This window comes from Hemitrygon akajei, chromosome 16 (genome assembly GCF_048418815.1).
Source record: "Hemitrygon akajei chromosome 16, sHemAka1.3, whole genome shotgun sequence".
NCBI classification, from domain to species: Eukaryota; Metazoa; Chordata; class Chondrichthyes; order Myliobatiformes; family Dasyatidae; genus Hemitrygon; species Hemitrygon akajei.
The window spans coordinates 88,515,317-88,533,288 of NC_133139.1; the positions used below are offsets into that span (position 1 = coordinate 88,515,317).

A 17,972-nucleotide genomic window follows, 5' to 3' on the forward strand; every position below is an offset into this window, starting at 1 on the left:
GTACTAACGAGAAGGTTCTCGGGAAGATGAAAAGTCTGAAGGTAGGTTAGTCACCTGGACCAGATGGACTACACCCCAAGGTTCTGAAAGAGCGCAAGGGATTGTGGATGCATTAGAAATGAGCTTTCAAGGATCACTAATTTCTAGATTAGTTCCAGAGGACTGGAAAATTAGAAATGTCACTCCACTCCTTAACAAGGGAGGGAGGCAGACGAAAGGAAATTATAAACCAGTCAGTCGGATTTCAGTGGTTGGGTAGATATTGGAGACCATTGTTAAGGATGAGGTGTCAGGGTACTTGGAGGTACATGATAAAATAGGCCAAAGTCAAGGGAAAATCTGGTCTGACAAAGCTGTTGGAATTCTTCGAGGAAATATTGGCAGGATACATAAAGGAGAATCAGTGGATATTGTTAATTTGGATTTTCATAAGGCCTTTGACAAGGTGCTACACATAAGGCCGCTTGACCAGATTAAAGCCAATAATGTTGCAAGAAAAATACTAGCATGGATAGTGATGCACCATCAATAACTCACTCTGAGACGTAAGAAGCGAGATATCGGCTTTTATTGACTGGAAGAATGAACAACACTACATCCTGGAGAATGAGGCCGGGCTCAGGCCTCAATCACCTTTATACAGGGGTCTGTGGGAGGAGCCACAGGAGCAGTCCAGACAGGTATATGTAGTTCACCACAGATAGAAAGTTGGCTGACTGGCAGGAAGCAATGACTCAGAACAAAGGGGGCCTATTCTAATTGGCTTCTAGTGACAAGTGGTGTTCTGCAGGGGTTAGTTTTGGGGCATTTCATGTTGTACAGTACGGTGCAAAAGTCTTAGAGAGATATATATATAGCAAGAGAGATAGAGATAGAGATTATACATAGAGATATTATAGACGGAGAGAGATAGAGAGAGTCAGATAGAGATAGAGATTATACATAGAGATATTATAGACGGAGAGAGATAGAGAGAGTCAGATAGAGATAGAGATTATACATAGAGATATTATAGACGGAGAGAGAGAGAGAGTCAGACAGAGACAGAGATTATACATAGAGATATTATAGAGGTAGAGAGAGAGATGGAGAGAGATAGAGACAGAGACAGAGAGACTTTGGTATAGACTTGTATATGTCAAAGTGGAGTGGAGAGTGAGTTTGTAAATGTGGAGTCTGTAAGGATGTTGGGAATGGTGAGGGCAGAGCACCACAGGAGGGGTGTGGGACAGGTGACTGAGAAGGAGTGTGTCATACAGTGTGTGGAGAACTACATATACCTGTCTGAACTCTCCCCCCCCCCCCCCCGCCCCCTGCTGACTGCTCCTGTGGCTCCTCCCACAGACCCCGGTATAAAGGCGATTTGAGGCACTGCTCCCCCCTCAGTCTCCAGGATGTTATGTGATGGTCGCTTGCTGCTGACAGTGCTCTCTTCCAGCCAATAAAAGCCTATCTCGCCTCACGTCTCCGAGAGTTATTGATGGTGCATCACAGTGTCAACTTCTGTACTCAGTCTCTCAGTGGCTTTGGTTTACTTTCAAGTAATTGCTGCAATACCCTTATCTAAGAAAAGATGTGGTGACATTGGAGAGGGTCCTGAGGAGGTTCATAAGGTTTCCTGTTTTTAGCAGAGAAAACATCAGTAACAGTCTGTCACATGATCCTCCTGGTCTCACCATATCATTGGGACCGTGAACAGCATTGATCTCCGAGCACCTCTGAACCAAGCTCTGGGATCGACAGCACATGTTGCACAACAAATGTGAGGAACCTAGGCTTTGTCCTGGTCTCCAGTTTTACACCCAAAGTAGAGCTCCTACACCTTCTTAATAAGAGGAATCATGCTCCGATTTGAGATTTAAGGGTATACTTGCCACAAATATAACAGGAAGTATCATGGCCGTTGCAGCATTGGTGAGACATTTTGCTATCACAAATACTCCTGGAAATACAATTACTTCAATATAATGAGTACACACAATGTGCCATGCTCGTAGAGCCTGCATATCAACGTGAAAGCAAACTGATATAAATGTAAAAACAATGCCTAAAGTGGTGTGTGCGCGGCTTTCTAAATCCTGTCCCGCCATGCAGCATCCGCCCCGGCTAAGCATGCCTGGACACGGCAGAAAACTTTTCAGCTTATATTGCAGGCAACATTCTAATTGATTTGAATTATGAACTGAAATAAGAAATATAGGCAATTTCAAGAAAATGGTATGTAAAAGGGAAATTTCTTGGTGGCAGCCCAAAATCCATTAGATACACCCGAAGGTATTCAGGAATATTGTTGTCGAGTGTGATAAACCAGTCACGCTGGAGCAGACACGATGGGTCGAAGGTCTAAATCTGGTCCTATGGTTCTGTATCCTAACCAGTGACACCCTGGGGAAATGACTGACCATTCGCTCTCTCCATACCTCACATAATTTTATAAAATCCAAACATTTTTATTTCACTTTTTTAAACAGCAGGTTACATAGTCATAGAAGGGTGTTAAAAGGATACAGGAAATATATAAACTTATCCTGACTTCAGGCACAGGTCCACTCCAGTCCTTGACCCTGACTGCTCCGGCTTCACTGCACTCTGAACCCACGGATCACGTTCCAGATCAACAAGTGAGCCGGGCGTCAGACCGTCTGCGTTTCCCAGCACGCTCAGAACGGCAGAGGGACTCAGCAAGTCAGGCAGCACCTGTGGAGGGGACTAAACAGTCGATAATGCGGGCCGAGGGTAAGGAATCAGAATCAGGTTGAATATCTCTGGCGTATGCCGAGAAATTTATATTCCGGGGGTTGGGGTGGGGGGGGTGGGGGATAGTCAGTATAAAGAGGACAGGGGGTGAAGTGGAGCAAGAGGTAGCAAAGTGGATCTAAATGAGGAGGGATGATAAGCAGATGGAGGAGTGGAGAGGAAAATAGTGACACTCTCGGCCTGAAATGAGGACTGTTTATTTCTCTCCATAGATGCTGCCTGACCTGCTGAGTTCCTCCAGCATCCTGTGTGCGTCGCTCAAGATCTCCAGCATCTGCAGAATCTCTTGTTGTTGGCTTGCCAGTGCTGGATTGGCTGAGTTTTTCTTTTAGCCTCCGATAGTTCGGGATGTGGCCGCCACCCCCAAGTCCAGCGGATGGTGCTGACTCTCCTTCTTCCTTGTTCCCCTCTGCCTGTAGAGGTTGCAGGATAGTTACAACACGGAGGAAACCCATTTACATCCACGCCGACTCCAGCCGAGCCGGGTCACACCGCCCCGCCCCCTCACCGCAGTCAGTTCCAGGAGTGGGTCTAGTCCGCAGACACCAGAGACGGCAGATTTCAGAACCTGCAGCAAAGCGCTGAATGAACACAGCATCTGTGGAGGCAGTGGGGTAGTGGAGGTTTCGGGTCAAGAACCTACATCAGGAATGTCAGGAGATTAGGGCTAGGAGGCCTGTTTTCAACCAATGGGCCAACCAGCCTCCGCCAACCCATAGATCTGTGACTCTGTTCCATAAACACCAGGGACAGCCCTATCCTTGAAGGAAGGACAGGGTGACAAACTCTAGCAGCTGACATTACGGAAGATTGTTCCGGGGGGGGCTGGTCAATGCTCCTGCGTGTTGACTCTCTGTCTACCGCAGTCCATGCACATTTCCCTCAGACCGTCCATCTGGGAGGCGTACAGCAGCGGGTGGATGCAGCTGTTGAGGGAGACCAGGCCCTTGCTCAGCTGGTAGGCCGTGTAGATGGGGCTGGGGCCGTGCCGGTCCAGGCCACGCAGTCGTCGGTAAAGGTTGACATTGCGCAAGACCACGTAAGGGATGAAACTCACGGCGTAGAGCACGACGACGGTGCAGACCAGCAGGCCCACCTTCCTGCGCTCCAGGTCGTCTATGCTCTGAATGTGAAGCACCACCTTGAAGATGGAGAGGTAGGAGGCGAAGGTGACGAGGAAGGGGATGAGGCAGCCCAGCACCGCCAGGGACAGGCTGTAGGAGAAGTAACTCTGCAAATCCTCGTCGCTGGCAGAGCCTAGGCACTCGGAATTGTTCCCCTTCATCTTCACCTCGGAGTACACAAGCGTGGGTGAGGTTATGGTGCAGGCCATGAGGCAGACCACCAGGCTCACGATCTTGGCGTGCTTTAGCTCCAGGTGGTTATGGGTGAACATGGGGTGCACGATGGCCAGGTAGCGGTTGAGGCTGATGCAGGTGATGAACAGGGCGCTCCCATACAGGTTGCAGGTGAAGAGGAATCGCTCGATTTTGCACAGGGCCACCCCGAACACCCAGTGCTTGCCCATGGAGTAATACGCGACCAGCAGGGGCAGAGTGACGACGTAGAGCAGGTCGTTCACGGCCAGACAGAAGGCATAGATGATGCCCGAATGCCATGTCCTCCTCTGCCTCAGGAACAGGATGATTGCCAGGGAATTCCCGATGAAGGCCACGACAAACTCCACCCCAAAGAGCGGAGGCAAAATCGACCTCTGGATGTCGGCGTAGGAAGTGTTGAACCCGTTCTTCTGTCCTTCCATGGGTCAGGCTCCTCCTCTTTCTCTCTCCAGATCCAGGCCTCTCTTTTACCCGTGTTGACTTGCAGACACCCAGACTCGAACCGCCCCTTGAGGAAACACGAGAGTGCCTACAGAACCTGGAATGCAAACAAGGAGTGAGTCAGTTTCAGCAGGTGACCTCGACTTTGCATTGAGCCCTTCCAGTGATGTTTACTGAACAAAAAAGCAGCCACGCATTCAGCAAGTTGACAGGGAGATGGCCTTCAGACCTTACCTCCTTTCCTGTCTAAACAAACATATTAAAAGCCACGTATCCCTTTCACAACAACTGGCTTACAATTGCGCTTGCTTGTAAGTGGACTTTGAATATAAATCATTCTTTGTGGCACCCAGTGCACTGTGTATTTGTAGCTTCCGACCTCGTGAAGGAAGTGATTGTTTTCACTGCATTATTATACTGTTTGCGTCGCCTTTAAATTAGTAGGGAATTGTGCAATATCAACAAATAGGCGGCCATTTGGCCCATTGGCTGCATGCCAGCTCTCAGGGAAGCAACTGGGCCTAAGAGTCTCACTCCCTTTCCCTTTATTTCCATGTGCCCCTATAACGTTCCCTCTCACTCACAAACTAATTTTGATCCCTTTTGTCATCATCCACGGTCAACATAATTTGGAGTAGCCAATGAACTTACCAGTGGGTCTTTGGGGTTGGGAGGAAGCTGGAGTGCTCAGAGGAAATGAATGTATCTCCACATATGCCGCATCAGAGGTCAGGCTCAGATCCAGGTCTGTGGAACCACAAGCCCATGAGATATGATTGAATTGGGGGATTGCTGGGTGGTGAGGCCTGGTGGACCTACTCCACGCTGTATCTCAATATTAAATAAATCAGCCCAGCAAGTCTGCTCCACTATTCAATCTCCGCTGATATTTTCTCTCAGCCCTATTTTCCCTCCTGCTCCCCAAAACCTCTAAACCCCTTATCAATCAAGAACCTACCAATATCTGCCTTAAACATACCCAATGATCTCCGTCCCACAGCCCACTGTGGGAACAAACTCTACAAATTCACCCTCATCTCAGCTCTAAAGGGATGTTCCTTTATTCTGAGGACATGCCTTGGATTCTAGACTCTCCTACTAATGGAAACACCGTCTCCGTGTCCACTCTATCCAGACGTTTCAGTATTTGGTAGATTTCAATAAGATCTGTGAATGCCACCAATTACAGATCCAGAGCTTCTCTCCCAGGATCATTCCTGTGAATCTACTCTGGACCCCCTCCTGGGTCACTTCACCCTTCCTTAGTTCACAGTATTCCAGATGCACTCTAATGCCTTACAAAGCCTCAGAGCACATCCGCAGATGCTGGAAATCCAGAGCAACACACACAAAATGCTGGAGGAACTCAGCAGGTCAGGCAGCATCTATGGAAAAGAGTAAAGAGTTGGCGTCTCGGGCTGAGACCTTCTTTCTCAGGACTGCCCTTCTTTTGTATTCTAGTGCTCTGGAAATGAATGATCAAGTTGCATTTAGCTTCTTTGCTACTGACTCAACCTTCAGGTTACCTTTGAACTAGGAATCCCATGTCCCTCTGCACCTCCAATTCCTGAACTCTTCCCCCATTTAGAAAATAATTTACATCTTTACTCTCCCATAACCCCATTACTTCCTTACACTGTATTTCATCTGCCAACTCTTTGCTTTTGCTACTAACTTATTATTTTTATATGTACCAAGATACAGTGAAAAGATCTTCTCGCAGACTGTTGACAAGATGTTAGCTTGCAAACTGAGTTGGTAGTAAGGAAGGCGAATGCAATGTAAGTGTTCATTTCAAGAGCACAACGATATAAAAGCAAGGATGTAGTGCTGAAGCTTTGTAAGGCGTTGACCACTCTACCAGTTCCAAGTCAACCTGCAGGTTGAGTCAGTGGCAAGGAAACCAAATGCAATATGAACATTCATTTCCAGAGCACTAGAATATAAAAGCAGGGCAGTCCCGAGGAAAGGTCTCGGCCCAGAACGTCGACCGTCCAAGCCCTTCTGGAGACCCCCTGCCCCTCTAGCTTTACAGAGCCAGCGATCGACCGGAAGATCAGGGTTCAATTCCCGCTGCCGTCTGTAAGGAGTCTGTCCGTTCTCCCTGTGGCTGTGTGGCTTTCCTCCGGGTGCTCCGGCTTCCTCATATGTACGGGTTCCAGCTAGTAAGTTGCGGGCGTGCTGTATTCGTGCCTGAAGCAGGTGATACTTGCAGGCTGTCCTCAGCACGCTGTGTTGTTCATTGACACATGTACGGTACGGGTGACAAATGAAGCCAATCAATATTTAATCTTTGAGCTGCTGCTTCTCTGACTCCTTGCTCTCCAATCCCGAGGATCCATTTGTGACTGACCATCCTGGACACCTACAGACTCCCTCAGGCATCTTAACCGCTCTTCTCTTACTCTGGCTTCTAATGACTCCGTTCCATCCTTCCACCGGAATTACTCCAACTTCCAAACAGTGCTTCCAGTGCGGAATTTGATTTCCTGAACTGAGATGTCGCATCGTCTTGTGGTTCAAGTTTGGAATTGCCCTAGGTATACGTACTGTACTCTGGGCATGAATGCCATGAAAATGAGCTGTTTGCAAACTCAAGTTGACAAACACAAATTAACATAAATTATCACTTATGTGGGTGCAAAACAAGAATATATAACAATGATACTGGTGCAAGAGCAAGGGAGGGAAAATATACAGTACAAGGTAGTGCTAAGGCAGGAGTTCCCAACTTGAGGTCCATGACGTAAAAGAGGGTGGGAACCCCTGTGTTAAGGTTTTGCAGATCAGTTCAACAACCTGACGGCAGTGGCACAACTTTGTGGGCCGAAGGGCCTGTATTGTGCTGTAGGTTTTCTGTGTTTTTCTAACCTGATGGCAGTGGGGATGTTGTTGAATTCATCCGCGAAAACGAGAGTTTTCTGGACAGGACCTAGTGAGGTCATTACACCCAGGATACCAGAAGAGAGAAAGGGGGCGACGATGAGGACGGAAAGGATGCTTGAAGTACACGAGACCCCAGGGGATGTACCTCTCGTAAACAGGTTCACCCTCTTGGAAGTTGTCAGGACAGAAGATACTGCCAGTCTGAGAGGCGGGCAGGTCTGCGAGCTGAAAATTGGTGCAGAAGCAGAGCCGAGGAGTCAGACATCAGGAAGAGCCATGGTAGTAGGGGACTCCATAGTGAGAGGTACGGAAAGAGGTTTCTGCAGCAACAGGCGAGATTTAAGGATGGTATGTTGCCTCCCTGGTGCTAGGATCCAGGACATCACGGACCGATTGCAGGGAATCCTCAAGGGTGAAGGTGAACAGCCGGAAGTGGTAGTGCATGTCGGCACAAATGACATCGGGAAGAAGAGGAAGGACATTCTGCAGCGGGACTTCAGAGAACTCAGAAGAAGGCTGAAAAGCAGGACTTCCAGGGTGGTTATCTCTGGTTTGCTTCCAGTTCCTCGTGCTGGAGAGGGCAGGAACAGGGAGATAATGGATCTGAATGTGTGGCTGAGGAACTGGTGCAGGAAGCAAGGATTTACATTCTTGGACCACTGGGATCTGTTTTGGGGTAGGGATGAATTGTACAAAAGGGACGGGTTGCACCTTAATAGGCAGGGGACCAGCATTCTGGCAGACAGGTTTGCCACTGCAACACGGATGTGTTTAAACTAAGTAGTGGGGGGGAGGGGATGAACTGGAAATATAAGGATGGAGTTAAAGGGAAAGTGAAAATAAGAAAAGTTAAAAAGGACAACAGAATCAATGGAGTAGAAAGCTCAAGAAAAGATCATACAGTATGGCCAAGTGAAATAGGAATTGATATGAAAGGAGAGGGGAGTAATGAATTAAAAGTATTATATATGAATGCATGAAGTACGAGGAATAAAGTAGATGAACTTGAGGCTCAGTTGGAAATTGGCAAGTACGATGTTGTGGGAATAACAGAGACATGGCTTCAAGCAGACAGGGCCTGGGAAATGAATATTCAAGGATATACATCTTATCGAAAGGACAGACTGACTGGCAGAGGGGGTGGGGTGGCTCTGTTGGTGAGGAATGATATTCAGTCCCTTGCGAGGGGGGACATAGAATCAGGGGATGTAGAGTCAGTATGGATAGAACTGAGAAATTCTAAGGGTAGAAAGACCCTAATGGGAGTTATCTACAGGCCCCCAAACAGCAGTCTGGATGTAGGGTGTAAGTTGAATGAAGAGTTAAAATTGGCACGTCGCAAAGGTAATGATACAGTTGTCATGGGGGATTTCAACATGCAGGTAGACTGGGAGTATCAGAATGGTACTGGACCCCAAGAAAGGGAGTTTGTGGAGTGCCTCCGAGATGGATTCTTAGAACAGCTGGTACTGGAGCCTACCAGGGAGAAGGCAATTCTAGATTTAGTGTTGTGCAATGAACCGGATTTGATCAGGGACCTGGAGGTAAAGGAACCATTAGGAGATAGTGACCATAATATGATATGTTTTAACCTACAATTTGAGAAGGAGAAGGGAAAATTGGATGTGTCAGTATTACAGTTGAACAAAGGGAACTATGGAGCTATGAGGGAGGAGCTGGCTAAAGTTCAATGGAACAATACCCTAGCAGGGAACAACAATGGCAGGTATTTCTGGGAATAATGCAGAAGGTGCAGGATCGGTTCATTCCAAAGAGGAAGAAAGATCCTAAGGGGAGTAAAGGGCAGTATAAAAATAAAAGAGAAGAAGTATAACATAGCAAAGATGAGCGGGAAACCAGAGGACTGGGAAGCTTTTAAAGAGCAACAGAAGATAACAAAAAAGGCAATATGCCAAGAAAAAATGAGGTACAAAGGTAAACTAGCCAAGAATATAAAGGAAGATAGTAAAAGCTTCTTTAGGTATGTGAATAGCAAAAAAATAGTTAAGATCAAAATTGGACCATTGAAGACAGAAACGGGTGAATTTATTATGGGGAACAAGGAAATGGCAGATGAGTTGAACAAGTACTTTGGATCTGTCTTCACTAGGGAAGACACAAACAATCTCCCAGATGTAATAGTGGTCAAAGAAACTAGGGTGAAGGATGAACTGAAGGAAATTTATATTAGGCAAGAAATGGTGTTGGATAGACTGTTGAGTCTGAAGGCTGATAAGTCTCCGGGACCTGATGGTCTGCATCCCAGGGTACTTAAAGAGGTGGCTCTAGAAATCGTGGACACATTGGTAATCATTTTCCAATGTTCTATAGATTCAGGAACAGTTCCTACTGATTGGAGTGTGGCTAATGTTGTCCCACTTTTCAAGAAAGGAGGGAGAGAGAAAACAGGGAATTATAGACCGGTTAGCCTGACATCAGTGGTGGGAAAGATGCTGGAGTCAATTATAAAAGATGAAATTACAACACATTTGGATAGCAGTAGAAGGATCAGTCCGAGTCAGCATGGATTTATGAAGGGAAAATCATGCTTGACTAATCTTCTGGAGTTTTTTGAGGATGTAACTATGAAAATGGACAAGGGACAGCCAGTGGATGTAGTGTACCTGGACTTCCAGAAAGCTTTTGATAAAGTCCCACATAGGAGATTAGTGGGCAAAATTAGGGCACATGGTATTGGGGGCAGAGTACTGACATGGATTGAAAATTGGCTGGCTGACAGGAAACAAAGAGTAGCGATTAACGGGTCCCTTTTGGAATGGCAGGCTGTGACCAGTGGGGTACCACAAGGTTCGGTGCTGGGACCGCAGCTGTTTACAATATACATTAATGATTTAGATGAAGGGATTAAAAATAACATTAGCAAATTCACTGATGACACAAAGCTGGGTGGCAGTGTGAAATGTCAGGAAGATGTTATGAGAATGCAGGGTGACTTGGACAGATTGGGTGAGTGGGCAAATGTATGGCAGATGCAGTTTAATGTGGATAAATGTGAGGTTATCCACTTTGGTGGCAAGAACAGGAAGGCAGATTACTATCTAAATGGAGTCAAGTTAGGGAAAGGGGAAGTACAACGAGATCTAGGTGTACTTGTACATCAGTCAATGAAAGCAAGCATGCAGGTACAGCAGGCAGTGAAGAAAGCTAATGGCATGCTGGCCTTTATAACAGGAGGAATTGAGTATAGGAGTAAAGAGGTCCTTCTGCAGCTGTACAGGGCCCTGGTGAGACCCCACCTGGAGTATTGTGTGCAGTTTTGGTCTCCAAATTTGAGGAAGGACATTCTTGCTATTGAGGAAGTGCAGCGTAGGTTCACAAGGTTAATTCCTGGAATGGCGGGACTGTCATATGTTGAAAGATTGGAGCGACTGGGCTTGTATACACTGGAATTTAGAAGGGTGAGAGGGGATCTGATTGAGACATATAAGATTATTAAGGGATTGGACACGCTGGAGGCAGGAAGCATGTTCCCGCTGATGGGTGAGTCCAGAACTAGAGGCCACAGTTTAAGAATAAGGGGTAGGCCATTTAGAACTGAGATGCGGAAAAACTTTTTCACCCAGAGAGTGGTGGATATGTGGAAGGCTCTGCCCCAGAAGGCAATGGAGGCCAAGTCTCTGGATGCTTTCAAGAGAGAGTTAGATAGAGCTCTTATAGATAGCAGAGTCAAGGGATATGGGGAGAGGGCAGGAACGGGGTACTGATTGTGTATGATCAGCCATGATCACAGTGAATGGCGGTGCTGGCTAGAAGGGCCAAATGGCCTACTCCTGAACCTATTGTCTATTGTCTATTGAACCTGGAGGTCTGGTCTTTCAGGTTCCTGTCTGTTGCTAAGGGGTCTATTAAAGTTCTTCTCCTCAAACACCAGAGCTGGGACAGGGTTCCCTTTGCCCTCCACTGCCGCCCCAATGGACTGCATATTCATATGATCACTCCCACTGCCTTCTGCTAGATGCTACCAGGGACACAGAGCTGTTGAATGCAGAACAGGCCATTCAGCCCAATCAATCCATGCTGACCAAATTGCTATCTTCATTAGTTCCGTTTGACAACACTAGACTTACATCCCTCTGATCCTTGCCTATTCTAGTACCCATCCAAATGTCTTTTAAACGCAGTGGCATCCCCTGGCATCTCATTCCATATACCCTCTGGTCTTTGTGTGAAATACTTTTCCCCCTCCTTCCCCTTAGATAGGTCCCCTTTCAGTCTAAATCTGCACCGTCTGGTTTAGGCTCCTCCAGCCCAGGGAAAAGACTCAGCCCACCTACCTGATCAATGTTCCCCGTAGTTTTATAAACCCTTATAGGTCACCACGAGCCCCTTGTGCTCCAGTGACAGCAGCGAGCATGGTCATGTCGTGCTAATGCAACACTTGACAGTGCCAGTGATTGAGGTTCAAACCCCGCTGCTGTCTGTAAGGATTTCCTACGTTCTCCCGTGACCGCAAGGGTTTCCACTGACTGCTCCTGTTTCCTACCGCGTTCCAGAAACATAAGGCCATGTGATGTTGGCACCATAAGTGTGACAACACTTGCGGGCTGCCCACAGCACCCTCAGACTGTGTCGGTCACTGATGCAAACGACACACGTCACTGCACGTTTCGAAGCTTTGACGTCAAACCCCAACCTGTCCAATCTCGCCATGTAAGTAAATCCTTACATTCCGAGCGGCAACTTCCCTTCTCTTCCGACATTCTGAAGGGCTGTTCTCTCCGCAAACTCCCTGAAACACTCACCCTTCCCTCCCGAACATTCTCGCCACTTCCTGTCTCTCCACAGGAGGTACAACACCTGCCCTCCATCCAGGGATCCAAACACTTGCTCTAGGTGAAGCAGCAACTGACTTGCACTTCTTCAGTTTGATGTATGGACTCCTCAACATTAGAGGAACGAAACACCCATGTGCAGAGCATGTCTCTCTCTCCCTCTCCACACACGTCTCATACTACGGATTTCATTCAAAGATGTCACCTTCATCTCTCCTCCCCTCCCACCCTCTCTCCTCATGGCCTGAGCTATTCCCTTCCCTAGAGCCATGCAGTCTCAGCATTCCCACCTCCTTCCTCCGCCACCTTGTCTCACCTGCCATCTCCCAGCTTCTTTCCCCTTCTTGGCTTCTGCCTCCTTCCTTTCCAGTCCTGGTGAAGAGTCTTGGCCCGAAACATCGACTGTTTACTCTTCTCCATAGATGCTGCCTGACCTGCTGAGTTCCTCCAACATTTTGTGCATGTTTTACTTAACATTTCCAGCATCGTGTTCATTTTCCCTTCCTTGTACTTTCCCTCTTCCCTCCTCCCTTTCTTCCTTCTCTCCACACAATACCTTCCCCTGAAACTTAAATCCTCTTTCACATCTAACTTTCCCCACAAGCGACCCGAAGACTTAACCCACTGGGTACTTCCACTGTTTTCTGTGATTAGTTCAGATTTCCAGCAGCATTTCCCTGCTGGGTCTGAAGGAGCACACAGCTGTGTCAGAACGTGCTAATGCCAAGCTGACCCAGCCTTTGCTCTGTATTGTGGCTGAAAATAAACGCCAGCTGCTGCTACTTAATGCCAACTAATTTGGCCATGCTGGCAGCTTCACCGAGGCAGCGAGAAGTTCAGTCGGAGTCCACGGAGGGGCGGCTGTATCCTCTGATGTGCAGAGCTGTGTCCACAACTCTCTGCCTCATAGAAACATAGAAAATAGGTGCAGGAGTAGGCCATTCGGCCCTTCGAGCCTGCACCACCATTCAGTATGATCATCCAACTCAGAACCCTGTACCTGCTTTCTCTCCATACCCCCTGATCCCTTTAGCCACAAGGGCCATATCTAACTTCCTCTTAAATATAGCCAATGAACCGGCCTCAGCTGTTTCCTGTGGCAGAGAATTCCACAGATTCACCACTCTCTGTGTGAAGAAGTTTTTCCTCATCTCGATCCTAAAAGGCTTCCCCTTTATCCTTAAACTGTGACCCCTCGTTCTGGACTTCCCCAACATCGGAAACAATCTTCCTGCATCTAGCCTGTCCAATCCCTTTAGAATTTTATATGTGAGAGCTGTGTCCACAACTCTCTGCCTCATGTGCAGAGCAACCGCAGTACAAAGCTGTTAGGTATTCAGACAGAATGCTTTTGACGAGGCATTGACAAAAGATGACAAAACATAATCAAGAATCCATCAAACTCCAGTCTCTCTGTCTTCTCCCCCATCCCACTGGGCAGAAGACACAACAGCACCAGTACGCGTACCACCAGGCTCAGAAACAGTTTCTATCATGCTGCTGTAAGACTCTTGAGTGAATGTCTTGTGTGTTCAAGCTGAGCTCCTGATCTCTCTGTCTACCTCGTTGTGGCCTCTACACTTTATGTATGTCTACCTTCTCTGCAGCTTCCTTTATATTCCATATTCTGGTTCATATTTTGCCTTTTGTTCCCCTCCAGTGTGTTTATGTATAGAATGTCAGTGGCGGGCCCTACGGGTGAGGACTGGTTCCCACAGATCCCAGAAGCTCAGGATCAGAGATCTTCAGGAGACACGAGGGCCACAGATCCCCCAGGCGTGAGGCTGGAGAATGAGGCATGGAGTTCAAATTCCCGTGATCAGCGGGTCCTGGCACCAGAATCAGGATCAGGGTTAATATCACCAGCAAATGTCATGAAATTTGTTTTGCAGCAGCAGTACATTGCAATATATAGAAATAAATACTATAAACTACAATAAAAGTGTATATAAAAATAAATTAAATACGTAGTGCGAAAAGGGAGGGAAAGAAATATTGAGGTCGTGTTCTTAGGTTCAAAGGTTCACTTATTATCAAGGTGTACAACTTGAAATTCTTCTGCTCCAGGTAGCCATGAAAACAAGAAGGAAAAAGAGGCAGCACGTGCACCAAGTTCTTCCTCCCCACACAAAAAATTAAACACAAGCTGAACAGGTACGTCGATCCCCAAATCCCTCCCCTTTCTTGTCTGTTCCGAAATCTGATGGTGGAAGGAAAGCTGTTCCTGAAACATTGAGCACGTGTCCTCAGGCTCCTGTACCTCCTCCATGGGAAGAGGGCATGTCCTTGGTGATGGGCGGGGGGGTGGTGTCCTTAATGACAGATGCCTCCTTTTTGAGGCAAAGCATTTTGAAGATGTCCAGGGTGCTGGGGAGGCTAGTGCCCATGATGGAGCTGGCTGAGTTTACAGCTCTCTGCGGCCTTTTCTGATCCTGCGCAGTAGCCTTCCCCCCACCACCCCCATTCCAGATGGTGATGCAACCAGTTAGAATGCTCACTACGGTAAACCTGCAAAAATTTGCGAGTATCTTTGGTGACAAATCTCCTTAAACTATTGCCACTGCCATGTCTCTTTCTAATTGCATCAACACGTCGGGCTCAGGAACTTGAAATCCTTTCCAATTCTGATCACTCGATGAGGACTGATGTACTTTCCTTCAACTTACCCTTCCTGAAGTCCACAATCAATTCCTTGCTCTTACTGGCGTTGAGTGCCAGGTTGTTGCTATGACCCCACTCAATGCACCAGTTTCTCTTGTCCTGCACGCCCCCTCATCACCAACTGAAGTTCTGCCAACAGTAGTTGTGCCATTGGCAAATTTATAGATGGTGTTTGAGATATGCCTAACCACACAATCATAGGTGGAGAGAGAGTAAGAGCCTTGGGCTAAGCCACATCCTTGAGGTGTGCCACCATGGAATGTCGGTGAGGGAGAGATGTTATTTCTGATCTGCACAGACTGTGGTCTCCTGGTCAGGAAGTCAAGGATCCAGTTGCAGAGGGAGGGACAGAGGCCCAGGTTGTTGATTAGAACTGAGGATACGATTGGGTTGAATGCTGAGCTGAAATCAATAAACAGCAGCCTGACGTAGGTATTATTATCATCTAGGTCATATATGTCAAACTCAAGGCCAGTGGGCCAAATCCAGCCCGCGGTGGAATTATCTTTGGCCCGCGAGATAATATCTAATTACTATTAAAGCTGGCCCCAGTAATCGAAGTGCCTATGGCGTATGATATGGCTAATGCTGAGTTTATTCAGGTACCAGGTTTATGACACTATGAAACGAAACACCACGACAAATACAAGCAACTGGACAAGAAACAGAAGCTCCAGAAGGTAGAAGAGTTGAAAAGAAGTCTGGCGTCATAGCAGGCTATGTTCACAAAAGCCAAAACACAAAGTGAGGCTGCTGTAAAGGCTAGTTTTATTGTGGCAGCAGAGATGGCTAAATCAGCCCGGCCCTTTACCGAGGGAGAGTTTCTGAAGAGCTGCATGATGAAGGTGTGTGACGTCGTGTGTCCAGACAAAAAGCAGATGTTGGCTAATGAAAGCCTGAGGAGAAATACGGTTGCTGATCACGTTTGTGAGATAGCCACTGATTTAAGAACACAGTTGATTGAAAGAAGCAAAGACTTTATTGCATACTCGCTTGCTGTGGATGAAAGTGCTGATATGACGGACACTGCACAGCTGGCTATCTTCATCCGAGGAGTGGACTCCAATTTGTGCGTTACAGAGGAAATATTGAACATTAAATCGATGCACGGGACAACGTTAGGTCTACATTTGTGTTTGCTAATGCTTGATTTCAAACGGTTTATTAATGGAAAAGGTATGGCTCCCAAAACAATCTTAGCCGAAATAGCATTGTTTCTTTCTTGTTACCTACGTTCTTGTAATCTACGACTGTAAGTTAATACCAATCATAAAAAGGATGCTTGCTAGGCAATCTGCTTCACAAAAAACGAAATTCATAAAGTGAAACAATTTTAGATATAGCAGAGACTGAGACACATGAGAGCAGGTTGAAAAAATGAAGGCAACGAAAGCTGTGGGAGCATTCGCGCGTGCACAACTGATCCGGCCCGCATGAAGTCGCATTTTTCTCAATCCGGCCCGTGGCCTAAAATGAGTTTGACACCCCTGATCTAGGTGATCTAAGGCTGAACGGAGAGCCAGTGAGACTGCATCTGCTGTAGACCTATTGTGGCGATAGGCGCATTATACAGTGGGTCCAGGTCCTTGCTGAGGCAGTTGATTCTAGCCATGACCAACCTCCCAAAGCACTTCATCACAGTAGGTGTGAGTGTGACTGGGCCACAGTCATTGAGGCAGCTCACCCTACTCTTCTTGGCCACTCTCCGATTGCCAGCCTTTTGAAGCAGGTGGGAAGCTCAGACTGTAGCAGTGAGAGATTGAAGATGTCCTTGAACACTCCCGCCAGGTGGCTGGCTCAGGTTTTCAGAACCCGACCGGGTACACCCCAGAGCCCGATTCCTTGCGAGGGTTTACCCTCCTGAATGGTGTTCTGATGTTGGCCTCAAGACAGACTTCACAGGGCCACTGGAAGCAGCAGGGATCCTCATAGCTATAGTTTTATTCTCCCTTTCAAAGCTCATCTGGTAGTGAAGCATCACTGTCACTCATGACATTAGGTTTCACCATAAGGGAAGTAATGGCCTGCAAACCCTGCCAGAGCTAATGTCTCTAGCCTCAAATGCAATTGTTTTCTCGCTCTTAAGATCGCCTTCTGAAGGACTACCTGTACTTCTTGTATACTTCTGGATCACTGGTCTATGCCAAAGATTGAAACTGGAATGTCAAAGTCAACAAGTCTGGAAGTTGAGGCCTACTGTCTGCGATTTGGATGTCCAATATCCACAAATCTGTGAGTTTAGGCCAGGGACTGTAGGTAGGAGGCCTGGAGGCAGCCTCTGCTAGAGTTAGAGACCTGTTTGTGTGTGTGTGTGATTGGGAAGGCGGGAGGGAGCAAAGAGGTTTGTTTTGCTTTGTTGCTGTTGCTTGTGTTCTCCCTCTGAGGATTGTGGGAAAGCTTTGTTGGTGCCAGAATGTGTGGTGTCACTTCAGGCCTTGCTGTCTCCAGCAGATCCCTAGATGGTGTTGGTTGTTAACACAAATGACGTATTTCACTGTGTGAGTCTGGAAATGCATGCAAACAGAAGCTTTTCACTATATCTCAGTATGTGACAATAATATTGCTTATACAGCGTGGACTACGTCCCTAGAGCCCTGCTGCCCAGCAATACTCCAAATTAACCCTAGCCCAATCACGGGACAATTTACAATGACCAATTAACCTACCAACTGGCACATCTTTGAATTGTGGGAGGAAACCAGAGCACCCGGAGGAAACCCACACGGTTACGGGGAGAGCGTACAAACTCCTTACAGACATGAGCTGGGATTGACCCTGGGTCACCTGTAACGTAAGGCGTTGTGCTAACCACTACGCCAATCCACGCTGTTTTACGGACATCCTTCATGGGAGGAACTCTGTTGTCCATACCCAATCTCACTTCAGACCTGCAGCAATATGGTTGACCGAACTGGTCCAGTTTGGAACTCAGTTTGAGGGAAATTAAGAACAGACAGTAAACGCTGACCTTACTGTTTAATTACTTGTTGAATTAGTTCAGCACAATGCTGTGGGCCGAAGGGCCTGTTCCTGTGTTGTACAGCTTTATACTGATCTACCCTGTGGTAGAGGAGACTCAGAGGGCATTGGTTTA

General features: G+C 47.2%; 1 protein-coding gene across 1 annotated transcript in view; it reads right to left on the minus strand.

Annotated features, from left to right (window-relative positions):
* Positions 1 to 2,462: 2,462 nt before the first annotated feature.
* Positions 2,463 to 17,972, minus strand: part of LOC140739675 (uncharacterized) — a 91,544-nt gene continuing 76,034 nt past the window's right edge. Inside the window, 1 exon segment of the mRNA XM_073068047.1 lies at positions 2,463 to 4,523. Within this exon segment, the coding sequence (XP_072924148.1) occupies positions 3,587 to 4,523 (937 nt within the window). The 3' untranslated portion in view covers positions 2,463 to 3,586.